Here is a 27,549-nt window from a genome sequence, read left to right on the forward strand (position 1 = left end):
ACTGCAGTCACATCCTATAAACGCAAACACACATATCTGCACTATATTATCTTTGGGGATGGAGACACATTAATAGAAACTTGCTCAAAGGATTTTAAATGGATTTATGGTAAATCATGTTAGCCAGGACGATGCGCTAATGTTGCCCACCTATCCCAGCTGCCCCAATAGAGTGGTGTGTGTGACAGGCTCTGCTCTCCAGAGTTTTAGCGAAGCCCCAACAGAGCTAATCTTCCCTGATCCCAGAAAATTAGGCCTGCCATGTTGGGACAGTAAGCTTCCAAAGCTGTTGTCCATGCCATTCATTGCTTTTTAATGGAAAGTCTGAAGGATTACAATTGAAACAGTTTAAAAGTGACACAATACACCTATATATAGACAGTTTGAAGTACAAAATGGACATACTTGCTCATCCAAGGTGGCATGAGAGCCAGATCTCCAAATATAGGTGAAGCAGAACCCCCGACCATCTCTTATAAAAGCTGTCAAAGTCTGGTGAGGGTGTCTAGTCAGGTGTCTGTGGTGCACCATTGGAAAATTAACAACAGTACAGACAGTACAGTCATTTTTTATGATTTAAAGGCTCTAAAACTTCTGGGATTCAAGCATTCTTTGGAAATTCTGACTCAGGTAAGCAACATATTTTTTAAATTTCTCGTCATCTTCACTTTACTTTTAAACTCTTTTTTCATCCTTATCGCTCAGCTCAACAAAATGAGTGACACGGACATGGAAGTATTTGGGGTGGCCGCCCCATACCTGCGTAAATCTGAGCGGGAGAGAATTGCAGCTCAGAATGTGCCGTTTGATGCCAAAAGTGCCGTTTTTGTGCCTCACCCGAAGCAGGAGTATGTCGAGGGAAAAATCAGAAGCCAGGATGGCACTAAGGTCAATGTGGAGATTGAGGATGGAAAGGTGAAAGAGTCCAGCTATTATTTGACTATTTCTGACATCTTATATCGGTTTTTCTGTCTTTATCTGTCATTTTTTTTACAATGTATCTTTTTGAAATTGTACTTCAGGTTGTCACAGTGCATGTGGATGACATTCGGCCAATGAACCCACCCAAGTTTGACAAGATAGAGGACATGGCCCTGCTGACGCATCTGCACGAACCCGCCGTGCTTTTTAACCTCAAGAAACGCTACGCTGCCTGGATGATTTATGTAAGGACAACTGTGACTCACAATATCTTTAACTTTAATTCAATACCAACAGTCTGTATTCTGGGTTTTTTTTCTTGTTAATTCAGACCTATTCTGGGCTCTTCTGTGTGACTGTGAACCCTTACAAGTGGCTGCCGGTCTACAACCCAGAGGTGGTGGCCGGGTACAGAGGAAAGAAACGCCAGGAGGTCCCCCCACACATCTTCTCCATCTCTGACAACGCTTACCAGTACATGCTTACAGGTCTGGCCCCATAGTATTGTTATTGGCATGACTAGCGTCATGTTTGTCTGCATTTTTTGAGTTATATTAACAGTTCAATTAAAATTGTGTATAGTTTTAGATAATTAAAAGCATAATTACTTTAAAAAGTTTGATGTACTATCCAATATTTACAAAATGCAAATTAAACATGCTAAAAAAATTAACAACATAATGCAATGAAATGAAAAAGATCAATATTAAATAACCAAAATTACAGGCATATATGCACAAAAAGCAATACTCATACAGCTTTTAAGAAATACATAAAAAGTCCTGTTAACATGATTTTTTTCTTACCTTTTACCAGGTCCAACATGTAATTACAATTTTGCACTGACGTAAACCAAAATAATTTGTATTTACTTATTTCTTTAGTTTTATTGTGAAAAACAAATATTAGTCCTGAGGTGAAAGGTGGTGTAAGCTGTGTCTGTGTCGTGCACAGTGGATAAATCTAATTATCAGAAGTGCGCGAGTTAATTATATTGTGAGAAAAAGTTATTTATCTTGTGCACACAGGATAACTAAATAGTAGAGCAACTTAATTAACACGCTTCTGCAACAACTGCAGATGAAAGCAGTCACCTTATAATAGAGACTTTAATGATTCAGCTTTAGTTTCACTTCAAACATAAAACAGATAAACAGGAATCACTGACAGCTCAGGCTTCGTGTTACACAGTCCTCCATGGAGATCTTCAGCATGTGAAGCAAACGGTGTGTATACAGAAGAACAGAAGAAGTTCTCATGCTTCTTACGACCTTCCCAGGTGGAAATACAGTCCTGTGCTAAAGTCTTGAGCCACCCCTTATTTCTTTAAATCAGGGATTTGGAACATCAGGCCTCAAGGGCCGGTGTCCTGCAGGTTTTAGATGTTACCCTGGATCGACACGCCTGAATCAAATGATGAGGGCCTCTGGAGAACTTCGGACATGTTGAGGAGGTAATTTAGCAATTTAAATCAGCTGTGTTGAATCATGGACACATCTAAAACCTGCAGGACTTCGGCCCTCGAGGCCTGGAGTTGCTCACCCCTGGTTTAACTGGTCAATGTTCAATGCCTTAAACCAGAGGTGGGGAATTCCAGGCCTCAAGGGCTGGAGTCCTGCAGGCTTTAGATCTCACCCTGGGTGAACACACCTGAATTAAACGATTAGTTCATTACCAGGCCTCTGGAGAAAACATGTTGAGGAAGTAATTAAGCCATTTAAATCAGCTGTGTTGGATCAAGGACATGTCTAGAACCTGTTTGGAAGGATTTGAAGATTTTTTTTAAATTTTATTTATTTATTTATTTATTTGTTTATTTTTATTTTTTTGAGCGTTGTTCCAGACCATACTCCATACCAGTTGGTGGCAGTAATGCACCTTTCAGTTATTTGCCAACTGCCAATACAAATGTAAGAAAGAAGAAGAAGGACATGTCTAAAACCTGCAGGACCTGCAAACCTGGCACACACAAAGCAAACAAACAAACAAACAAAAAAACCCTCTGAAAATGGTCAGGTACAAGGACTGGACTGAAAATGGGTGTAAACGCATCCAGTCTCCAAAGACAAACTGTGAAAGACCTTTAGAAAGCTAGGAGAACTGTTGCTCGAGACCACTTTAACAAAGTCTGGCTCCTTGGAAGTAAGATATAAGGAAAAGAAGGCTGGCTGGCTCAAGAATTTTGCACAGATTTGTATGTTGCATGACTTGAAGCACTTTTTATCTCTCACTCATACATTCCTTTCCTAAATAGACGCACAGGGGACATAAAATATAGTAAAAATTAAAGTGAAATGAAACTCTATTTAAAGACTAAAAAAAGTTCAAAGCCTAAAACCCCACAAACGTGCATCAGCCCCTCAAACTCCGATATCATCCACTTTCTTTCTTCTCTTCAGATCGAGAGAATCAGTCTATCCTGATCACGTAAGTATGACTTTATTAGCTGTTTACTTTTCGTTCTGCATATATTTCATTCCCATCGTTTGTCTGATGTCACATTTTATCAGTGGAGAATCTGGTGCTGGGAAAACAGTCAACACAAAGCGAGTAATCCAGTACTTTGCAACAATCACAGCAATGGGAGAGTCAAGCAAGAAGGAACAACCGGGCAGTAAAATGCAGGTTCAGTCCAATTAATTCATCTTCTAATTATCTAGAGATGAAACATGAGCAGAAAATCTGAAAGCTTTTACCTTAATTTAAATGAAAAGAACTTGAAATGTCTTTTTATTCTTCTGCAGGGGACTCTGGAGGATCAAATCATCCAGGCTAACCCTCTGCTGGAAGCTTTCGGGAACGCCAAGACTGTGAGGAATGACAACTCGTCTCGATTTGTGAGTTAAGACCAGCCGAGGCTGACATCATGCTATCATACTAAGAAAATTCAGCTGTTATAATGACAAAAAAAACCCCAACTGATTATATCAGGTGATGTGAGCTTTAAGAATAACTTTGTTTTGTTTTTTTCTTTAAATGTAGTTTATTTATCTTAGAGCTTGATTACCAGAGACGTCCAATGGTCAAAATAGTGTCCCAGCTCATATGTTAAACTTTTCCAGGGAAAATTCATCCGCATCCACTTCGGAACAAAGGGGAAGTTGGCATCAGCTGATATTGAAACTTGTAAGTGCCCATTTTAACAGTTAATAATAAAGATAATTAACTGCAGCTTTTCTGTCACGAATGTTGGGACAGACTTTATACAAAAGATGGGTTTAGCCACAGTGAAATTACCCTCTGGTTTAAGGCTTTGGCTTTCACTGTCTCCCCAAAGAATATGATAGGTGATTATTCACAGACATCTATGTTTTCCACACAGTGTGCCCAGCTGTTCATCAGGAGTGTGACGGTGCAGAGGAGAGGTGATAGGAATGCCCTCCTCATCCAAAATCACTCAACGTCACAGGAGACATTTTCTAAATCAACTCTACCTGCAGTAGACACCTGTCCAATCTAGCTGTATAAATTGCTCAGTTAGAAGCCTAAGTTGATTGAAAACTGATGAAAAATCTAGCAAAATTGAAATCAATTATTATAATAACATTAAGGTATTGGCCTGATAACAGCAAAATGAACATCATGTAGTTTTAAATATGACTTGAAACCAGTGACTGACATCATAAGCTCACAATCAAGGTACTGAAGTCATACATCAAGTGATCACTAGACTCCTTCTCCCCATAGACTTCCATATAATCTGACTGCTTTCTGGAAGCAGAGAAGTCGCCCCCTGGTGGTCATTGGAAAGAACGCAGGATTAATGCGCCCTCATTACCTTTATTTTTCAGACCAGAGTCCTTTTTTAAAAAATATATTTTGTTTTATGCCTGAGGTCAATTAATGAAGGTCTTCTTATACATTTTCGATCAAAATCTAAACTTTATAGCTGCAAAACGTCTGACAGAGAGTGAGGCCTGAATGTGACTGTGAATATTTTTTGGAATAATTAATATTCTGCTGTCTGTCCAAGTTTTGTGATTTGTGTTTTATTTCTGGTTATTGTCAGACCTTTTGGAAAAATCCAGAGTGACTTTCCAGCTGCTTGCAGAGAGGAGCTATCACATCTTCTATCAGATCTTGTCAAACAAGAAGCCTGATTTAATCGGTGAATATACCAATCAATGAGCTCTAAATGGTTGTGACACAGTTTCCATGGCGTCTGGTCCTGCACAGAGCTATGAGCTATTTTTCTGTGCCTCATTTCAGAGATGCTGCTGATAACCAGCAATCCTTATGATTACCCTTTTATCAGCCAGGGGGAAATCACTGTGCTGAGCATCAATGATGCAGAGGAGCTGATGGCCACAGATGTAAGTGCAAAATATGCACAGAAATGTGGAATACAGGCTGAAGCCATGCACCTAATTACAGTATTTTTACTGATATATTTTGACATCAGATGAAAGACTTGAAATACCTGATTTTTGTTGGTTTTAAATTTTATTACTTAAATTATATGTGAAAATAATTATGCATAAATGTATTACTATTAATTTGAAAAATAAATCAATGCACAACATCAACACATCATTACATTTAAATGGTTAAAATCATGACATTGGCACTAAACTCAGAGAAGTTCCCATGTCTGTGTCTGTTCTTCAGAGAGCCATTGACATCCTGGGTTTTAGCACTGAGGAAAAGGTCGGCATCTACAAGCTGACGGGTGCCGTCATGCACAACGGGAACATGAAGTTCAAGCAGAAGCAGCGGGAGGAGCAGGCCGAGCCCGATGGCACTGAGGGTGAGACGTCTGAGGTGGTGCCTCCACCCTAATTTAAAACCAAAGCAGGCATCAGCGGGACAACTTTACAGCTTCACTGTGAATTTTGTTCCAACTTTTACTTTTGGGCCCCACAGCTGACCAAAACTAGGACGGCAATCTCTGTTTAACCAGGAAGAAAAAAGGTGGTTGGCGAGTGATTGCATTCAATGTTTTTTGCTGTCTGGGACCAGTTGCAAGTAGCTGCAGCCACCAACTGGTCACCAAGAAGTTTAGCTACACCACCTTCAACCAGCTTTGGCCACCCCGTATGAAGCAACTTGTCTCAGTCCAACTGAACTGGCTGCAGTCAGTCTCAAGGTTTGCAATTAACCGTCATCCAATTAATAAACGCAGACTGCAAAGACCTAAATATTCAGTCAGTCTGTGCTCATGAGCACAACTCGGCTGCTCCATCAGTCTGATGCATGTAGCTGCCAACTTGATCCCCAAAACTGATAACAGTCTGACTCTTATTGCCATTTTATTGCTGTCTTGACAAGTTGACTTGACGTGGTCACTGCAGTCTCCAACCACTGTTTCCCCCAATGTGACTGTAGCCTTAGATTTCCACGTTATACCTCTGCTAAATACACTGAAACAGATGCATACGTGACACAGAGGGGCCTGTTTATGATTTTGCTCAGTTCAAAATAGTTTTAGTTGGTGAATCATCAGTTTCCACAAAGTGTTTCAGAGGTCTATGCATTTCCTGCTTTGAAAGCTTCATGTAGGCGTGATGTGACACTTGAATTTGCCCCCTTTGTTCAGAATAGGCCTTTGATCTCAGGCACTTCCACTTATTTCTTTCACTCTTATAGTACTGCTTACTTTGCAATGTTCTGCATGAGGCACTGCCATATTTCGAGCAAATGAACAAGGCTGCTGTTTCCACCCGAGAGTCATCTGAACACAGCGCACAAAAAGTGAATTCGCTGAAATAGAGGTTATTTTTAAATTTTGCTTCATTTGTTTTTGATTCCTCATATTTTCATGATTATTATCAGTTTTGATGTGACATTTTGCTGACCTGCATTATCCATCTGTCTTGTTTCTTAACCATTTATCCAGGCTAAGGTCATAAGGGGCTGCAGCGAGTTTCATCTAAAATGCAGGGTACACTCTCCCACTGACCTTCCCCTCTGTGTTATCTCTCCTGCAGTGGCGGACAAAGTTGCCTATCTGATGGGTCTGAACTCTGCTGATTTGCTGAAAGCTCTGTGTTGCCCTCGAGTGAAGGTTGGGAATGAATATGTCACCAAAGGCCAGACTCCACAGCAGGTACATGATGTTTCCACAGCTAAAAACGCCCACTAACCACAGCCCATCTGTAAGCATCCAGTATTTTTAAACCTACTTTGAATCAGTACAGACAGAAAGCATCGTAAAACCTCCTTCAAACTGGAGTTGAACCAGCAACCTAACGATTCCTGTTATTACACACCTACAGTCCGCTGTACAAGCTGAGCTATTAAAAGCAACACAATGTGAAAATGATGTCTGATTTTTCAGGTGAACAATGCTGTGGGCGCCTTATCGAAGGCCGTGTACGAGAAGCTGTTCCTCTGGATGGTCACGAGGATCAACCAGCAGCTCGACACCAAACTTCCCAGACAGCACTTCATTGGCGTCCTGGATATCGCAGGGTTTGAAATTTTTGAGGTGAAGGGGATTCCTGCAGAGATGAAAAAACATCAAATCCCTTTAAACATATTTCTGATTGTTTGATGGGTGAAACGTTTCTGTTTGACGCAGATAAACAGCCTGGAGCAGCTGTGCATCAACTTTACCAACGAGAAGCTCCAACAGTTTTTCAACCACCACATGTTTGTGCTGGAGCAGGAGGAATACAAAAAGGAAGGGATCGAGTGGGAGTTTATTGACTTTGGCATGGACTTGGCTGCGTGCATTGAGCTCATTGAGAAGGTTTGTTTACTTTTTTGTTACCTTAAATATTCAAATCAAGAGTAGAAGACAGGAATGAAACACTAATCACCTTTTCCACCTCTCAGCCGATGGGCATTTTCTCCATTCTGGAAGAGGAGTGTATGTTCCCGAAGGCCACAGACGGGTCTTTCAAAAACAAGCTGTACGACCAGCACTTGGGGAAGAACAGCATCTTTCAGAAGCCCAAACCATCCAAAGGAAAGACAGAGGCCCACTTCTCCCTCATGCACTACGCCGGCACCGTCGACTACAACATCAGCGGCTGGCTGGAAAAAAACAAGGACCCACTGAACGACACCGTGGTGCAGCTTTACCAGAAAGCTTCCCTCAAACTGCTCTGCCAGCTCTTTGCCACGTATGCATCAGCTGATGGTATGCCAGCTCTTTAGACATCAAACACAGATGAGAGATTGAGATTAGATTAAGATTTCACCATTTATCTCATGTGGGGGTTTTTAGCTGCTGCTGATAGGAACAAGAAAAACTACAAGAAAAAGGGGTCCTCCTTCCAGACAGTTTCTGCACTCTTTAGGGTAAGACATAGTTATTATTTACCCGTAAATCCTTTTAACTCTTTTAAAATAAACTTACATGACACAGTTTTTCTGTATTAAGAACTGGAGCAGTAGTTATAGTTGTAATAGTTTCTTCTTTTTCCATCAAATATTGATAAAGAAATAATACAACTGGTTGATATTTGTGAGGAGGGACCACAAGCTTGAAAGCTCGTCTGGTCTTCTATACATTCCCTGAATAAATCATTTGTTTTTGTTGTTTTGCATAAATTTATAAAAATGTAACATTTAAGGAAACATAGAAGAAGACTCACCAGATAATAGATTTCAAGTCATTCCTCCTCCTTCTTTTTTCGTCTGCTCCATTTAGAGGTCACCACAGCAGATCATCTCTGTTCACCTCACCCTATCTTCCTCCTTCACTGCATCCATGAATCTTCTCTGTGCTCTTCTTCTTCTGTCAGCTCCATCATCAACATCCACTAATCTTCTAATCCTGTCCATCCTGCTCATTCCTAATCAAGATCTGAACATCTTCAGCTCCACCTCCCGTCTTTTTGTCAGTGCCACCGTCTCTAAATCATTCATCACAGCAGGTCTCGCCACCATCTTTTAAACCTTTCTTTTCACTCTTGCTGCTCTCACAAAGGCACCCCTGACACTCGTCTCCACCCACCCTGCCTGTCCTCTCTTCCTTACCTGTTTCGTGCACTCTCCAGAGCTTTGACTGCATCTTCACCTTTCCACATGTATTTTATCTTGTTTCTACTGACTCTCATTCCTCTTCTTTCCAGAGTTTACCTCCACCTCACCAGGCTCTCTGTCACTGCAGATTAGTGGTCTGAAGTTTCCCAAATTCCCAGACAGCTCTAGATAAATGAGACTAATTAACTGCTCACGTTTGAACCATAAAATAGATTATAGCACAAAAATGAATAGAAAAACAAAAAGAAAGCCAAGAAGCTATAGTTTTTTTTTTTCCGACGAGTCATTGTGACATGAGACCTCAGTTCGTCCAATTTATTTATCTTGGATAAACTAGGGTTCCAAGAAATTAATAAAACAGTTCCTCGTGATAATGTTTATTTGGGAACTTGCCTCAGAGTTTTGCTCCTGCGTGAAAGAAATATCTGCTTTAATGCGTAACCTTAGCTACTGTCTATTTATATTGAAATTAACTGAGTGTTAAAAGCAGTTTGACACTTTGTGAATCACACATTTGTGTTGTGTCAAGTTAACTGACAAAACTGTGTCTGTACAATAAATATTAATCTACTGCCAGCAGTTTATAAGCTCAACACAAAGAATTTTTGGAGTTTCTTTTTATCAGACATTAAAATATAAAGATTAAACATCTTACTTAGTGCCATTCAGAGAGTGTGGCTTATTATACTAATATTATAATAGCCTATCCCGGGAACTCTGTGATCCAGATTCAGTGACTTTCCGTGTTTCTCACTGACGAGCATCTGCATCTCTGCATTGCACTCACACAGTTTATGGAAGCAACCAGCCAACCAAGCTTGCTAACATTGTCTTACACTTGAGCGCTCCATCGTGCGATCTAAAAATTGTCATATCTAGTAACAATGCTACAGTCAAAGCTCGAGAATAATGATTCCAAAAACCAGCGGGTAACATCTACTGTTAATGTGATTTCTGTGGTATCAAATGGTATCAAATCACTTTTATTGTCACATCACATGTGCTGGTACACTGGTGCAGCACATGTTACCATCAGTCCATCTGACTGAAAGCATGATGTGTTGCAGGAGAACCTGAACAAACTAATGGCCAACCTCAGGTCAACACATCCACACTTTGTCAGATGCATCATCCCAAATGAGACCAAGATACCAGGTAAAACAAACAGGAATAGACAACAAATAAAGAAAAAAAATTTGAACTGAAGTTACCCTGTGGGGAAAAGTTACCTCTATCTGTTGTAGGAATCATGGATCACCATCTGGTCCTTCATCAGCTGCGATGTAACGGAGTGCTGGAAGGTATCCGGATCTGCAGGAAGGGATTCCCCAGCAGGATTCTGTATGGAGACTTCAGGCAAAGGTAACATGTAATTTGTTTGAAGAACTGCCTCGAGTTTTAGACTAAACCTCCACACGTGTGTGACAGATACAGGATTCTGAATGCCAGCGCGATCCCCGAGGGCCAGTTTATTGACAGCAAGAAGGCCTCCGAGAAGCTGCTGTCGTCCATTGACGTGGACCACACCCAGTATAGATTCGGATACACAAAGGTATGTTTAAAAAAAAATATATATATTATATAATATTTCAGCTAAAATAATTTGAAATTGCTAGCAGGCAGCACAATGATGCCTCACAGAAGGTCCTGAGTTCAATTCCACCATCAGGCCGGGGCCTATCTGTGTTTGCGTGGGTTCTCTCTGGGTAATCCGGCTTCCTCCCACATTCCAAAGACATGCAGTTAGTGGGGTTAGATTAATTGGAAACTCTAAATTGCCCATAGGTGCAAATGGTTGTCTGTCTCTGTGTGTTAGCCCTGCGACAGACTGGCAACCTGTCCAGGGTGTACCCCGCCTCTCGCCCTAAGACAGCCGGCTGGGCTCCAGCCCCCACGTCATCCTGACAAGGATACGCAGAAGAGAATGGATGGATAATTTGAAATTGAAGAGAAATCTTTCTCAACTTGCAGGTGTTTTTCAAAGCCGGCCTTTTGGGTCTTCTGGAGGAGATGCGGGATGAGCGTCTAGCTGTGCTGATGACTCGAATCCAGGCTGTAGCCAGAGGTTACGTCACCAGGCTGAGGTTAAAGGAGATGATGAAGAAAAGGTCTGGCACTTTTTTTTTTTCTTTTGGATTAGTGGATGTAGAATTTATGGAAAATTAGGCGAATGAAAGACGGAGAAAGTTAGATGGGATTGAACACAGGCTATTTCATAACTGCGTCCTTTATGGTAACAAAGGAGACTATTTCTTCTAAACTGTCATTAATTATGATTGTAATTGCAGTCGTGATCTTTGTCCCACATTAAAAATGCCAAGATAATTTCTCATTTTTACTCTGCTTCCCTTCATTTTTTTTCCCTTTCATTTTTTAAGCTACTCTGACATTGTAGCTAGTGAAAAAGTGAGGAATAACTTAGAGAAACCTTAAAAAGATTAGATTTTCTCATCACCTTCACATCTGTAACAAATTCTTCATTGTTTTGCTTTTTCACTCTGTAGAGAGGCCGTTTACATCATCCAGTACAACATTCGTTCGTTCATGAATGTGAAGAACTGGCCTTGGATGAAGCTCTTCTTCAAGATAAAGCCTCTGTTACGAAGTGCAGAGGCTGAGAAGGAGATGCAGACCATGAAGGAGGAGTTTGCTCGACTCAGAGAGGAGTTGGCAAAGTCGGAGGCCAGGAGGAAGGAGCTGGAAGAGAAGATGGTCATGCTGGTGCAGGAGAAGAATGACCTTTACCTTCAAATACAAGCAGTATGTAAACACTCAGCCCTGAGTGGGACAAAGTGGTCTGTTTGTATTGATTTTGTTCTGCCTGATTTGAAGATCAGATTAAATTAAAGATGATCAATAATGAGGTAAGATAAGAACTAGTATAATTGATCACTGCAGGGAAACTGGAGGAAAACAAACTTAAAATAAGAAGAAAGCAAACTGACCATGATGTTAAACTTAAAGCAAATAATGCTTATAACAGCGTTACAACATATTAAGATTTGAGTCAAAGGTTTCTACTGTGGTAATCTCTATTAATGCAAGAACAAGTGATGTAAAGAAAATGCTGGTCTATCTTTTATTCAGACATGAAGGTCAGTCAGTACATGATTTATTTAAGTACTGTGAGTTCACCTACGCAGGCTGTGATGCTCGAGGAAACGAAGAGCAAGATCTCTCTGCTGTGCAGAATAACGCCATTAGAATCACCATCCTCTGAAATTAGAGCTCATGTCAGCGCTTCCTAGAGTTCGAGCAGCTGTTGAAGGAAGCGTGAATGTTTCCTCCATGCTGTTAAGAAACCACTAAAGAGAAAAACGAGAAAAAGACCTGCTGGGAGCGACAGTGAATGGACAATGTGGTAACACGAGACTGACCCCTGTGCAGAAATAATCTTCAGTTTATTAAGGAAGTGTTAAATAAGAAGAAAATGACCTGACAGGATGTTAATCTGAGCACTTTGAAGAAACGAAATGTGGAGGGACTGCACAAACACATCACTGGAACATTTCTGTGGCCTGATTATTGACTGCCAGCTGCTTCCATATAACTTTCTGAGGGAATTCATCGTTGATTTGAATCAACACACAGTTTGGATCTGACTCAGAGCTCATCCAGATCACTGTGACTGAGCATTTTGATTGCATCCTGATCACTTCCTGAACATACATCTGAACACTTCCTCTAACGTCTGCTTCAGCTCCGCCGACATGAAGACAAAGGAAATAGCTTGTAGTATTCATTAAAAGTTTTCTTTATACCATCACAGAGAAAGGGAAATGGTCGGCTTCTGCACCGTCAGCAGGCAGCTCAGCTATCCTTAAAGGAAAATAGAAGATTCCAAACAGATCCCTGTGCAAAAACATGAAATATGAATATGTGTCCAAACTTTAGAAAAAGAATAACTATTAACCGAGGTTAAATTAAAAATTTACTGCACTATGACAGTCATTGTGTCCTGTTTCCTCAGGAGAGGGAGAACCTGTGCGATGCTGAGGAAAGGTGTGAAGGCTTGATAAAGAGCAAGATCCACCTGGAAGCCAAAGCCAAAGAATTCTCCGAGAGGCTGGAGGAAGAGGAGGAGATCAACGCTGAAATCACCGCCCAGAAGAGGAAACTGGAGGACGAATGTTCTGAGCTCAAACGGGACATAGACGACCTGGAACTTACCATCGCCAAAGTGGAGAAGGAGAAATATGCCACTGAAAATAAGGTGCCTCTGATGATTTCTGTTGTCTGAACTTTTAAAGCTTTTGTTTTTAACAAAGTTCTCTCCTTAGGTTAAGAATTTGATCGAGGAGTTAACGACTCTTGAGGAAAACCTGTTGAAGTCCTCAAAGGAGACGAAAGCTTTGCAGGAGGTGCACCAGCAGACTTTAGACGACCTCCAGGCAGAGGAGGACAGAGTCAGTTCTCTAATAAAGACAAAGACTAAGCTGGAGCAACAAATTGATGATGTAAGTATAAAAGGCTCAGTGCTTCTTAAGATGAAGCCATCACGTAAACTTGTAATGTTAGCTGCAGACTTAGTGATTGATGTAAACATCCTGCAGTTGGAGGGGCTGGTGGAGCAGGAGAAGAAGTTGCGTGCCGACTTGGAGAGATCCAGAAGGAAACTGGAGGGAGATCTGAGGCTGTCCCAGGAAACCATCATGGACCTGGAGAATGAAAAGCTGCAGGCGGAGGAACAACTGAAAAAGTGAGTTAATAAATAGATTACTAAAAAAAAGATTTCGCCAAGCAATGAATCCGAGCTTTTACCTCCTAAACCCAAGAACATTCTGTTCAGCAGTGTCCGTCCAGACAAAAGCTTTTTATTCCTTTTTATCTAAAGCTGACCTTTTGCTGTTTTACCTCCTAAACCACAGAGTGAATCCACATCCAACTATCCCTGTTTCCTGTTTGAAATGTCAGCTAATCACACCACCTTGTTGTATTGAGCCCACACAGCAGGTAGCAAAGCAGCAGATGTAGTAATGAACAAAAAGTGCTTTTCGATACAAGCAGGAAGAGTTCAAAAGGACAAAAATCCAGACAATCGACAAGATCACAGAATCATCACAGAGGCACAAAGTGAAGGAAAACACACACAGGTGGAAACAACAGGACTTTATGGCAACACAACAAGGTTTAAATACTAATAAAATAATAATTAAAAAAAACTAACAGCAATACTCTTTAAATTTTCATTAAATTACATTAATATTCAGCACCATCCCACACTGAAAAAACAACATGGGAATGATGGCTCCATCCATCTTTTATATACAGTGAAACTTTGATCTTATAAATGGAGTTAAATATTATCTGAACCTGAAATCATTCTCTTCTCAGGAAGGACTTTGAAATCAGCAGCCTGCAGAGCAAAGTTGACGACGAACAAGCTCTTAGCACGCAGCTTCAAAAGGCGATTAAAGAGCTTCAGGTGTTTATGTAATTGTAGCAGTCTCAAAGTATCGAGCACTTGATGTTCAGCGTTATGATACCAGTTTCATGTGTTCAAATTGTAGGCTCGCACTGAAGAACTGGAAGAGGAAATCGAAGCTGAGCGTGCAGCTCGGGCCAAAGTGGAGAAGCAGAGGTCTGACCTGTCCAGAGAGCTGGAGGAGATCACCGAGAGGCTGGAAGAGGCCGGAGGAGCCTCCGCCGCTCAGGCCGAGCTCAACAAGAAGCGCGAGGCTGAGATTCAGAGACTGCGCCACGAACTGGAAGAGTCCACCCTGCAGCATGAATCCATCGCTGTTGCTTTACGCAAGAAGCAGGCGGACAGCGTTGTGGAGCTCGGCGATCAGATAGAAAACCTTCAAAGGGTCAAGCAGAAACTGGAGAAAGAAAAGAGCGAGATGAAGATGGAAATCGATGACATGGCAAGGAGTATGGAGACTGTTCTGAAAAGCAAGGTAAACATCTGTCTGCAGAGGGGACTTTTTTCTGAAATCTTCTCTTCTATTATAACCAGAGCTCTATGTTTCAGGCTAACGTGGAGAAACAGTGCAGGAGCCTTGAAGATCAAATGAATGAATACAAGACCAAAGCAGATGAAGCCCAGAGGTCTCTTAGTGATTACACTACCCTGAGTGCTCGGCTGCAGACAGAAAATGGTAGGTTTTTAATTAAAAAAGGATAAAAAGAACATTTTAGATGCTCAGACATGGTGAGTTTTTATTCTTTTTGTCCTGGACAGGTGAACTTACCCGTCTGCTGGAAGAAAAAGAGTCCATTCTGTTCCAGGTGAACAGAGGGAAGACTGCAGCCGGTCACAAAATTGAAGAGATGAAGAGACTTTTGGACGAAGAAATCAAGGTCTGAAAGGCACAACAAAGATTGATATCTAGTCACAGCAAGGATTTAGAGTTCTTACTAATCTCTTGTGAACGGATGAGAAATTCAATCTCAAAACCATCAGCTATGATGATTTAGCAGTTTATTAGCTTTTTTTTCATATCTATCTGCATTAGGAAACAATGACTGACTGAACTGGATGTTTTGGCCACAGACATCAAAGATTTTAGGAATCTTTTAGTTCATTGGAGCCAAACCATGTGACCGTAAATAAACGTTTGATGCATGCAGACTAATTTTGCAGTCCATGACTGCAATACCTCGACTGACTCTTTCCAAGACAGGTCAGTAATTTATCAGACATTTATCACTGTCTTCTCTGTGTACAATACAAAAAGCTGTAAAGCTGTGATTAACATATTTGTCAAACATGTAAAAGCCAGAAGAAAAAAAACAAATAAGTTTATTAATATATTCTGAATGTGTAAAGAAGGTGCATTTTTACATTTAGGCCGAAGGGGGCAGTATATTCTGAATTATAAGAAATAGCCATGATTGATCTGAATGACTTTTAATGACCAGCAGGGGGCGACTCCTCGTGGCAGGAAGAAATATTTTCACGCCCCATCTAAACAAAGCAATGACAGAAAAGCTGAGCCGTGACTTTATTTAGAAACTCATTCTCAATGAATCCTTCAGTAATTGTTGTTATAAACAAACAACTTTCATTTCAAACAACTATTTGTAACTTTTGTCTCTAGACTGCTTCATTAGTCTGCGCCACTTCTTCAAAAAAGCAACAATTTAAAGAGAATGTGAACATTGCCAAACATGGAAAAATACAGTTCAGTCTTAGTTTTATATAAAAAAAGAAAATTCAGAAACTTGTGAACAGAGATGAAAAAAATATAATTTAGTGAGAGTTTAATACTATTCACTCGTATTGGCTGCAGTGAGCCTGTTTTTGACTGCAGAGCTGTGGCGGGGCGTGGTCTGGGGCGTGGCTGCAGGGGAGGCGGACAAACCTGAGCAGCATCTGCAATCTTGCCTTGCCGGCTTAAAACAGAATGAACTAGGTCCTGTTGTTGTTGTTGATGTGTGTAGGCTGTAGCTGAAAAGAAGTGCACTGAAGAGTGCAAACATGTGGATGCGGATGCGCATATTTGCACCCCACCAGTCAGAACTCTGCACCCCACCAGTGGGGTGCACCACACACTTTGAGAAGCACTGGTTTAGAGTAATATCTAGCAGCTGTTCTGTCACATTATTGTGTTGCCACCTTTGTGAGATCTTTGTGAGTGACTTCATAATTGGATCTGAGAAAAAACAGAATCTGAAGTCAGCTTGATAAAGCTTCACAGCCAGTTTCCGCTCCTCGTTTTGTTGTTTCTGTCTTGCTGTTTCTCACGGCTCCTTTCAGAGAGAAACCTTTAAAAAGCATCTGTACCGCACCTGCTCAGGATGAAAAATAGAGCCATGTTAGAGATTAGCTGGTGAACATTTAGCAGCTAGAGTCGGGAGACCAAAATCAGACTTCAAAGGAATTCAAATGTTGCTCCATAAATATTAAATGTAAAAGTTGCCTGCAGTCATGACTCAGTATGATTCACAGCTGTAGTCACAGCTTGTTCCTTCTGTTCCCAGATGGCAAAAAAAATTTGTTACTGCATCTCGGTGAAGCAGTTTTAAAAGGCATGAAGCAGTTTTTTTGTGTACGTTTTTAAATTTCTTTAGACAAAAAACACCTTGGCTCACAGTTTGCAGTCATCTCGTCACGACTGCGAGCTCTTAAGAGAGCAGTACGAGGAGGAGCAAGAGGCCAAAGTTGAGCTGCAGCGCTGCCTGTCCAAGGTGAACAGTGACGTGGCTCAGTGGAGAAATAAATACGAGACAGACGCCATCCAGCGCACCGAGGAGCTCGAGGAGGCAAAGTAAAAAACCTCACAGTGTGTATCTCAGGTCAGCGCTGATGGGCTTCTTCTGCTTTAACGCAGTTTATGTTCGGTTCAAAGGAAGAAGCTGGTCCAGCGGCTGCAGGAGTCCGAGGAGATGACAGAGGCAGCAAATGTCAAGTGTGCATCGCTGGAGAAGACCAAGCAGAGGCTGCAGGCAGAGTTCGAGGATCTCATGGTTGAGCTAGAAAGGTCAAACGCAGCAAATGCCACCTTAGACAAGAAACAGAAGAATTTCGACAAGGTGGGTCTTTCTGTTTTGAAACATGTCCTCATTTGTATCATCATAAGGCTACACTGATTACATGTGCTGCTTCCTGCCAGGTTTTGGCTGAGTGGAAACAGAAGTATGAGGAGAGTCAATCAGATCTGGAAGTCTCCCAGAGAGAGTCCAGAGCGCTGAACACAGAACTCTTCAAGCTGAAAAATTCATACGAAGAAGTCTTGGATCACCTTGAGAGCATGAAAAGAGACAATAAAAATCTTCAACGTAAGGCTTCTGCAGGAAATAAATTGCTGTTTGGATTCTGAGCGGCTGCAGTCAATGTTTTACATAAAGTGTGTTGATGTGTCTTTTAGAGGAAATCACAGATATCACCGAGCAAGTTGGACAGTCCACCAAAATGCTCCGTGAGCTGGAAAAAGCCACAAAGCACACCGAACAAGAGAAGAGAGACACCCAGGCAGCTCTCGAGGAAGCTGAGGTATTTTTTCGCCCCAACAAACTTTAATATTTTATAAAATAACAACAACACTAATTGCTGTTTTCTCTCTCTGAAGTCTTCCTTGGAACAAGAGGAGGCCAAAATCCTGCAACTTGAGCTGGAGCTGAACCAGATCAAGTCAGAGGTGGAGAGGAAGGTGGCAGAGAAAGACGAAGAAATCGACCAGCTTAAAAGGAATTACCAGAGAACGGTGGAATATCTGCAGATCACGCTGGATGCAGAGACGCGCAGCAGGAACGATGCTGTCCGGATGAAGAAAAAGATGGAAGGGGATCTAAACGAGATGGAAATACAGCTGGGTCACGCCAACAGGCAGGCAGCCGAGGCAACCAAACAACTGAGAAATCTGCAGACTCAGCTGAAGGTGCGTGGGAACTTTTTCTGTTCTGGTTAAAAATTCTGGGATGATGTTTAAAATCCCAGAACTACTGCCTCCATCCTCAGGACACCCAGGTCCATCTGGATGAAGCCCTCCAACGTCAGGAGGACCTAAAAGAGGAGCTAGCTATCATAGAACGCCGCAACAATCTTACGATGGCGGAGAACGAGGAGCTGAGGGCGTCGCTGGAGCAGTGTGACAGAAGTCGAAAGCTCGCTGAGCAGGAGCTGATGGAGGTCAGCGAGCGTGTTCAGCTGCTGCACTCTCAGGTGAGAGCGCAAAATACAGAGTCCATTTTTTAGTGTATTTTTTTTGTGTAATTTTTTAGAGAACTGGACTTAATCAATAGTAAAAATAACATTTATTTGCAGTCTTTCTGTGTATAAAGTAGTTGAAAATAAGCTCTATTTAAACCAACTGCCCAATAAAATCTGGTTTTATATCAGCGCTGTGTAACAAACACACGAAACATCGGCAGTTTGATTTAGGAAATTATGGATTGAACTACCTCCTCTGTGTTTTACAGATGATGCGTTAAAGTTCAGATTTTCAGCTACTTTTCTCTTCATTTCTCTCTTTAATTTTGACACTTTCACTAATGTAAGGGACCCAAAGACTTCTTTCAATGTCATATTTCAATGTTGTTTAATGACCAGAACACCAGTCTCGTGAACTCTAAGAGGAAAATGGAAGCTGATTTGGCTCAGCTGCAGTCGGAGATGGAGGAGACCGCGCAGGAGGCGAGGAGCGCAGACGAGAAGGCCAAGAAAGCCATCACGGATGTCAGTCTCCTCCTCAAATCAATTAACTGCGCTGTCACTTGAATGAGGGCTGCTGGACTTTGAGGCTGGATTAAAATTTCACAGTTCACATTTGCATGCAGGCTGCCATGATGGCTGAGGAGTTGAAGAAGGAGCAGGACACCAGCGCTCACTTGGAGAGGATGAAAAAGAACCTGGAGGCCACGGTGAAAGACCTGCAGCAGCGTCTGGATGAGGCCGAGCAGGTGGCACTTAAAGGAGGGAAGAAGGAGATTCAGAAGCTGGAAGCCAAAGTACGATCTGACAGAGAGCAACGACACATGCCGAGAAATTAAGGCTCAAATCTAAACTAAATATATTTCTATTAAGGTCCGTGAGCTGGAAAATGAGTTGGGGGCAGAACAGAAACACAGTGGAGAGGCCGCGAAAGGTGTGAGGAAATATGAAAGGAGGATTAAAGAGCTCACTTATCAGGTAACAAGTCTGTTACGTAACAAAGCAAATTTCACAAGCTGCTCAGAGAAGGAGAGAAAATGTTCAAAGAGATGTGAGAGAAGCACTTCTGTTTGATTTCAGGGTGAGGAGGAGAAGAAGAACTCGGCGAGGCTGCAGGATCTGGTCAACAAGCTGCAGCTCAAAGTGAAAGCATATAAGCGGCAGTGTGAGGAGGCGGTGAGAGAAAATCCTTAAACACTGTGAGAAATGCAGGCGTGTTATGTAGACAAAACTCTTCTTTACTGTGGCTCTCTGAAACACAGGAGGAACAAAGCAGCATCCATTTGGCTAAGTTTCGGAAAGCGCAACATGAACTGGAGGAGGCAGAGGAGCGAGCTGATGTCGCAGAGTCCCAGCTGAATAAATTAAGAGCGAGGAGTCGTGACGTTGCTGGTAAAGGGGAATCGAAGTCTTAGGAAATAGAAATCATCAACTTCCAAAAAGTCCCCTGAACAAATGGTTGTTTTCAGCTTTGTGACAGTGCATCGTTGCATTTTCTTTTGTATTACTTTGAAGTGTTTTTATTGGGATTAAGAATCAACTTTTACATTTATCTGAACAAAAAAAAAGAACAAATTAGTTCTGCAAAATCTTATAATACAAATAAGCTGAAGTCAAAAAGTCAATTTTTCACAGGAATGTTTGTAGCTGAGTGAAGTGACCTGAAAGTATGTGCGTGGGAGCAATAATATGAGCTGGAACAGTTCTCCAGTGCTTTCAAAGAGGATACACTGGACCACATATTACGAAAGGAAAGGTGGTAAAGCATCCCGTCCCATCAGACATGCTTACAAAATGTGTTTTCCATTTCACAACATAACCTCTTGATGTGTTTTGAACCTTTGCTGACAGACTGATAAACCCGCTGATGGTTATGCTGCTGTGATAAAATCAGCTTCTTATGAAGTTGTTTATTTAAAAATAAAGATTATGAGACATTAAGTTTCTGTTAGTGCTGTCTGCTGCTGTTTTTAAAATCATAATGACTTAATTTGAGCTCAGTCATAGAAGGCCTTAATAAAGGCAGGAGTCACACTGGATCGGCTCTCCGGCAGGAGCAGAAAATATAAATGAACAGAACAAACACTTCAGTTCAGTTTACAAAATTATTATTATTTTTTTATTTAAAAATTACAATCTTGGAAATGAAGTAATATTTATCACTGATGGTTCTCTCTTTTATGATCTGCATGTGATAACACCGAGCGCATGGTATCTGAAATGAGCTCTTTATGGTCTGTCGTCGGGATGCTGTAGTTTGAGCTCAGCAAACACGTCTCGACATCTGTCGTGGCATTAAAGCCGTTCTCTTGGTTCTCGTTTCCCGAGTCCTCATTAAGTGCTTTCATGATGTGGTTAGGAAAGAAATACACAGTTAGGTCCATAAGTATTTAACAGTGTACCTTAAATCAAATAATAACTGCAGTTTTTCAGTGAGAAGAAAAACCAGGATGTTAAACCAGGATGTTTAATACTTCTGCGCTCTCTCGGGCCACTTGGTATTCCTGAACTGGACAGTACATTCCTGGATGTGGACTGTTTGAGTGAACAGTTACTAATTGCGAATTAAACACTTGGAATCAACTCTGTATTTTTGTTTGTTTGTTTGTTTTTAAATCTGCTTCATCTGGCCAAGAAATGGCTAATATTATTTTACAAATGGTTGCAATTCCAAAACAATTAATGCAACACTCCTGTTGAATTGCGTTAAAGTGGACTATCTTCAATCAGATCTCACTCTAATATCTGCAGTGCATTGTCACTTCCTGTTCCTGTTAAAAAGCATGTGGTGTTTTGTGTAACTCAGGGGTGTCCAACTCCAAGCCTCAAGGGCCAGATTACCTCCTCAGCATGTCCTGAAGTTCTCCAGAGGTCTGGTAATGAGCTAATCGTTTAATTCAGGTGTGCTGACCCAGGGTGACGTCTAAAACCTGCAGGACACCGGACCTTGAGGCCTGGAGTTGGACACCCCTGGTGTAGCTTATCTGTGTAGCCCATTTAATGTAAACTTTTAGATAACGACTTATTTAAAAGTGTAATCTTCACTTTTTATCCAAAGCACACTCTCTGCTGAATCACAGTATTCACTCACTGTGTCTTCAGGGATTCGCTAGCTTAGCTCAGGTTGTAGTTGACTCGCTAGCAGCATGGCCTCTTCACCTGTCCCTCCTACAACTTCCTGCTCTGTGTGTAAGAAGTTTAGAAGTTTATTACAAGTACAATGATACTTGTAATAAATGTCACCTGTTTACAGCTTTGGAGGCCAGACTCACTGAACTGGAGACCCGGCTCCACACCCTTGAAAATCCCGTAGCTAGCCAGGCCCCTGTACTCGGTGCAGGCAAAGGTAGCTTAGCCAGCGTTAGCTCTCTCCCAGCTGATTGTCCGGAGCAGGTGGGAAAACAAGATGGCTGGGTCAGGAGGAAGTCTAAACCAGAAGTCCCTGGAACAGCACTGACACGTTCACGTCTCGTCTCTTCAGCAGCTTAAAACCGAGTTCTTCCTTCCCACTTTGCCAAGTGCTGCTTATAGTAGGTCTTACCTTACAATAAGCACCTTAAAACAGAACCTTAATACATTTTATATAAATAAAATTTAATGAAACTAAATTTAATAAACCATAAAATACTTTTTTTTATTTTAAGGGGTGAACTTTTAGACTATTTTTCTTGCAGGTTTTATCTTTAGTTTACACATTTGTGCTTTGTGTAGGGTGTGGAGCAGGATCCACATGCATGCACAGTCAGGGTGAGGCTGTTGTGGAAAATGACTAAACTGCATAGCAACAGGGAGTTTCCTTTTGCAGGAAGAAGACATGTGATTGGAGCAGAGATGAAACATTGCAAGACACCAGACTGATCACCAAAGGGAGAGCCAAGTCTAAACTGCGGCTCCTCCTCAACTTTTTAACCAATCACATTCATGTATTGTTTTTATTGTATTAAAAAACGTTGGCACGCTTTTGTCCATCCAGCCTGTGACAGTGCAGAGGGACGTCCATGGTGCTGTGAGATTTTAACCTTCAACCGTTTAAAATATTTTGAAAACGTATGTTTCAAGTTTGCTCATCTTCTCCCAGAAATGAACACGACAGTCCACAATTTAAAAAATGGAACTTATTAACAATATGTGGGAATAAAACTGGTACAGATAAACTTCTGCAGTGACCAGAGGAGCGGCCAGGTGTTGGGTTGTGCCTCTCTCTTGGCTTTGCCCTGGCTATGAGCAAAGAAATGAAAATAAAATATTCCCTTGTAAAATTATAAAACAGTTAAAGTATTAATGAACTGTTGCTTAGTCCGTTAAAATAATAATAAATGATAAAAGTAACGCATTGTTTATTTCTGTTTTTCTTACTGACAACAATCAGGAAAACATTACTGGGTTCAAAACTAAACTTAAAAACAAGACTTACACGTTACAACAAAATAGAAGAAAATATGCAAACAGCTCACAGTAAAACATACAGAGTGATTGGACAAAATGAATGGAGTAAAACAGCCTGTTCCCACTCAGCTGCTGCTACCACGCTAAGGATTTCAACAAAAAAAACGATGCACACAGCCAGTATTGAAAAGCTGCTCATTAGCACTGCAGACACTCACCAGTTCAACTGTAACATTATTATCGGCTCACAGCTACAGCAGAAAAGCAGAGGGCTGAGATAAAAGCCCTGAACGCCACAGGCCTGAAAATCATTGCAGAAAAGCAGCTAATTTGGCCGCACGAAAATCCACCTTTTTCCCCTCCTGTCAGCACCGCAGTGACCAGCAGCAGCTGCTATGGTCATGACATTTGTAGAAATCCGTGTGAAGCAGGGCTGGAATTACCCATGTGTGACTTTGAGCGCAGGAGGGTTACATACAAGTGCTGAAGGTAACCTCCAAGAGAGGAGGAGGAGGAGGAGAACGTGAAGAGCTGACAACTTGTTTGCACTGACAGAAACAGGATGCTAAGTGGACATACGAGGCAAAGAGTGTCCACCGGCTCATCAATATTTTAGTCACACTGTGGGATTGTTCATTCACCTCGAGCACAGGAGCAGCAGCTTAAAACTGTTGCTGGATACTCAGAGGTTTATACAGATATTTAAAACAAGAACATAAAGAGACAAAAAACAATGACAAAGACACAAAAACTAATCATTAAAAACTTCAGTTTGTGGTCTAAGCGTTGAGAGGCCTCATAACTGTCATAATAAACTTTATATAGAGAGCGAGTTTTCGAAATCAACATTTAATAACAGTGATTTTTCTTTCAGGGTCTGAGAAACAGTGGGATACGTTTCATTAAAATTCACAGAGATGAGAAATTTGACCAAAATATATACTGCTTAAAAAAATGAAAGAAAGCCATTTTGTGTGGCATCGGGTCAGTTACGTAGCTGAGGGGGGTGTTAATTAGTTTCAGCTGCTTTGGTGTTAATGAAATTAGCAACATGTGCTCTGAAGGAACAGAAACAGGAATGGTTTTACAGGTGGAGGCCACTCCCTCATGATCTTTTCTGATTCTTTTTTCAGTGGTTTCCTGTCAATGCCACTACTGGTAGCACGAGGCAATACCTAGACCTTACGAAGGTTGCACAGATGTCATTGCAAGAAGGTTTGCTGTGTCTTCCAGCGCAGTCCTGAGAGCACGGAGGAGATTCCAGAAAACTGGCAGCTACTTTAGCCGGACAGGGTCATAGGAAGCCCTTAACCCTCCAGCAGGCCACAGTGGGAAAGTCTCTAACCAGACAATCAGAGGCAGACTTCATGAGGGTGGCCTGAGGGTCTGACATCCTGTATTGGGTTTGTGTTAACTGCCTGGCACTTGGAGTCTGATTGGCATTTGCCATAGAATACCAGAATTGGCAGGCCCACAACTGGTGCCTCTGCGGGGTCTGGAGAACATTGTTGGGCATGACTGGTTTGGTGGTGGGTCAATGTCGGTCGGGGAAGTAAATCCATGGAGGGACTCTGCAGGCCTTCCAACAGCACCCTCACTGCCATGAGGTATCGGGATGAGATCCTTGGACCCACTGTTAGGTCCTATTATGCATTAAAAATCAAAATGGGCTCTTTCTGGAGAGTAAAATGCAACATCTCACCATAAATATGAATCAAAAAAATGCCTCATTTAAATTATATAAGACAAAGATTTATGCGTTCATATTTGACACTTCAGTTAATTCAATTTGCTATTATTGTTATTATTACAAAGCCTGTAAACATACATTCTTCCATACTGCTTGAGAGTAGATGTGATATATTTTCAAGCTGACAAGCTGCTGTTCACACCTGCTCCCGTGCACTTCTCCCTCTAATATGACGACATATTAAATTGCAGACACTCTCCCATGCTTAGTCTAAATGTGGCACAAAGCGGTCACCGTGTATTTCCATACGCCTGTGATGTTCACACGGCCTTCAGTGAGGCACTCACTGAACTCTGTTATGTGTTAACTTGTAATCAAAGCAGACAAAGCAGACACGTTCCCCCAAGGTGGCTGACTGTCACCAACTTTAGGAGTCATCTGGGCCAAGAAGCATCTAAATGTGAATAATTTAAGCATAATGCATAGTGCCACTGAGTTAGACCCAGAAACCAATGCCTGCCAATATGTTTGTATTAAGGTATATACAAAAGTGATTTAAATGTAGAATTATTATTAATTATTAATCAATAATAATTGTGTCTGGGTTATTAATTACATTTTTGTTTGACTTTTTCTTTAATTATAAGCTGTTTTTTCTATCAGGTGATGCTTGATAAACTTTTATTTAGTGCATAAAAAATAACAAGCATTAACCCGCCTTGCTCTCCAGTTCTCTAGTATGCAAAAATACGCTGGTATAAATAAAATGTTTTTGGAATGCAAAGTGACAACATTGAACAGGCATGACGAGAATGACATGATAACCTTTGAAAAGCATTTTATATGTATTAATGGCACATGTAAATCTGATAGAGTGCAAAAACAGATAATATACCATTTAGAAAGCCATATTTTTGACCTTTTGCTAGAATATATCAGTATTTGCTAGTCTTACATTGAAGATGTGATGGTCAGTGCTACTGAGATCATAGATTACACTTCTTTGATGCACGTGCATGGACTGTACTTTAAAAGAATGGAATGTGATGAAATATGATAAAAGGAGAAATAACAGTGTTCTTTAATCTCTCTTGACTTTAAGCCAGTTAATCCAAACAAGGTGCTTTGGAGGTGAATGAGCAGCTGGTCGTTGAGTCCAGTATGAACGTGAAAGTCACAATACATCATGCAGACAATGTTTATGTCCGGTTTATGCCCATTAATAAATACAATGACAAATTCTCCCACTCCAAATCAAAGCTGTCACGCTGAATAGCCCGATTAAGAGATTCATCATGCGTTAAATGTGACGCGCGTCCTGCAGATGGAGCCGAGACAGGTCTCGACAGTATGGAAGGCATGTAAAAATAGTTCTTGAGGATCATCACCTGCTGCTGCTGACATGTTCTTATTACCACAGCGAGATCCTGTGCCATATTTAAGTGTCAAGCAGAGATCGATAATGCAGAGAGATTGACATTTGGACAGAGTGACATTGCCAAGTTTGGAGCATCCGGTTTGCTTCAGCAGCATCTCGATAAAAGGAGTTTCAACCTCCTGCTGGAACCATCCATCTACTCTTCTGGTCCCTGTCAACAGTGCTGACTCAGGACTGCATTTGTTTTTTTAATCACTTGTTGCCCTGTCATTTTTAACTGAACTGGGTCTAGATACCTGGTGGGTGAGAAAATACAGTCATTCTCTCGCAAACTATTTTTAATTTCCTGACGTTCCTTTTTTCTTTTAAAAATTCAGATATCATCATGAGCACCGATGCTGAGATGGCCCAGTATGGGCTGGCAGCTATCTATCTCCGGAAACCTGAGAAAGAGCGAATTGAGGCTCAGAACCGTCCGTTTGATGCCAGAACAGCCTGCTTCGTGCCCGAACCCAAGGAGCTGTACATCAAAGGTGTCGTCCAGAGCAGAGAAGGTGGCCAAGTCACCGTGAAGACCGAAGCTGATGAGGTGAATATTTGTGCACGCGGCGTCGTCGTAGGTGGCAACTCTAACCTTAATCCATGAAGGAAAAGGCCAAAATTAGTCTTTGTGTGTCAGCTATAAATACTGTTTTCCTTGTTTCCTGATTGCCAAGACTTTGGAGAACAACTGAGTAAGAAGAGAAATGACATAGTCTGGTTGTCCAGGGCCAGGGTTAGGGTTTTAAGATAAGATAAACCTTTATTAGTTCCACTTGTGGGAAATTTTTTGGTCACGGCAGAAAGTGGAGAGTACAAAGTTAAGAGCAGCAAAAATTAAGAATCTATAGAATAGAATGAGATAAAATAGAATAACATACTGCACAAAACAGAATAAAATACTATGTTGTATCAGAAAAATTGCACTCGGTAATATTGCACATCAGCGAGACTAGGCGATGGCTACCATGGTGTATTGGATGTGTGTGTGTGTGTGTGTCTGTGCTCATGTGTGGTCATCTGCAAAGTCTTTATTGTGGCGTCTGACAGAAGTTAGAAGGAAAGACCTCCAAAATCTCTCCGTCCCACATTGTGGTTGCTGCAGCTGCCACTAAAGGAGCTGCTCAGTGCTGTCAGAGTCTCCTGCATGGGGTGGGAGATGTTGTCCAACGGGGATGACAGCGTAGCCACCATTCTCCTGTCACTCACCACCTCCACTGGGTCCAGAGGGCATCCTAGAACAGAGCTGGCCCTCCAGATCAGCCTGTTCAGTCTCTTCCTGTCTCAGGAAGGGTCACTGAAGTTATGTCAATGACCCTCCCAACAGTCCGTCAGACAATTTGTTTTGGAGCACAAAGAAAAAGTCAATGCACGGCCAGCATGCATGACACTTTTCAAGCCTTCTGCACCATGTGATGCTCCACCAAAGCAGTTAGAGTAGAGAGAAAGCGAGAAGAAGGAAAAGAAATAACAGAGGAGAGAAAAGGTTGCACGGATAGAGGTTGGTAATGCATTCAGTGTATCACGCATCCTCATCTCCCTCCATCACTCCTGCAGGGGAAGGAGGGAGACAATAGTAAAGAAAGGTCAAAACTTCTTGAGATAGAA

At 41.5% G+C, this 27,549-nt stretch overlaps 1 protein-coding gene across 1 annotated transcript; it reads left to right on the forward strand.

Moving 5' to 3' along the window:
• Nucleotides 1–477: 477 nt before the first annotated feature.
• On the forward strand, nucleotides 478–20,392 carry LOC309704595 (myosin heavy chain, skeletal muscle, adult-like). The gene is made up of 38 exons (XM_082529839.1): nucleotides 478–915; nucleotides 1,023–1,166; nucleotides 1,253–1,409; nucleotides 3,321–3,348; nucleotides 3,432–3,546; nucleotides 3,666–3,758; nucleotides 3,984–4,047; nucleotides 4,931–5,029; nucleotides 5,131–5,234; nucleotides 5,530–5,668; nucleotides 6,849–6,967; nucleotides 7,199–7,348; nucleotides 7,442–7,612; nucleotides 7,699–8,005; nucleotides 8,093–8,166; nucleotides 9,921–10,008; nucleotides 10,098–10,215; nucleotides 10,282–10,405; nucleotides 10,825–10,961; nucleotides 11,358–11,613; nucleotides 12,824–13,066; nucleotides 13,134–13,310; nucleotides 13,407–13,552; nucleotides 14,188–14,278; nucleotides 14,364–14,753; nucleotides 14,828–14,954; nucleotides 15,038–15,156; nucleotides 16,870–17,066; nucleotides 17,148–17,331; nucleotides 17,412–17,577; nucleotides 17,667–17,791; nucleotides 17,868–18,176; nucleotides 18,257–18,460; nucleotides 18,848–18,973; nucleotides 19,075–19,245; nucleotides 19,322–19,426; nucleotides 19,529–19,624; nucleotides 19,711–20,392. The coding sequence occupies exons 1-38, from the start codon at nucleotides 715–717 to the stop codon at nucleotides 19,861–19,863; spliced, it is 5,817 nt and encodes a 1,938-aa protein (XP_082385965.1). The 5' UTR covers nucleotides 478–714; the 3' UTR covers nucleotides 19,864–20,392.
• The last annotated feature ends 7,157 nt before the right edge of the window (nucleotides 20,393–27,549 follow it).

The sequence above is a fragment of the Aulonocara stuartgranti genome (genome assembly GCF_965226115.1).
Source record: "Aulonocara stuartgranti genome assembly, chromosome: 4".
In the NCBI taxonomy this organism is placed as follows: domain Eukaryota; kingdom Metazoa; phylum Chordata; class Actinopteri; order Cichliformes; family Cichlidae; genus Aulonocara; species Aulonocara stuartgranti.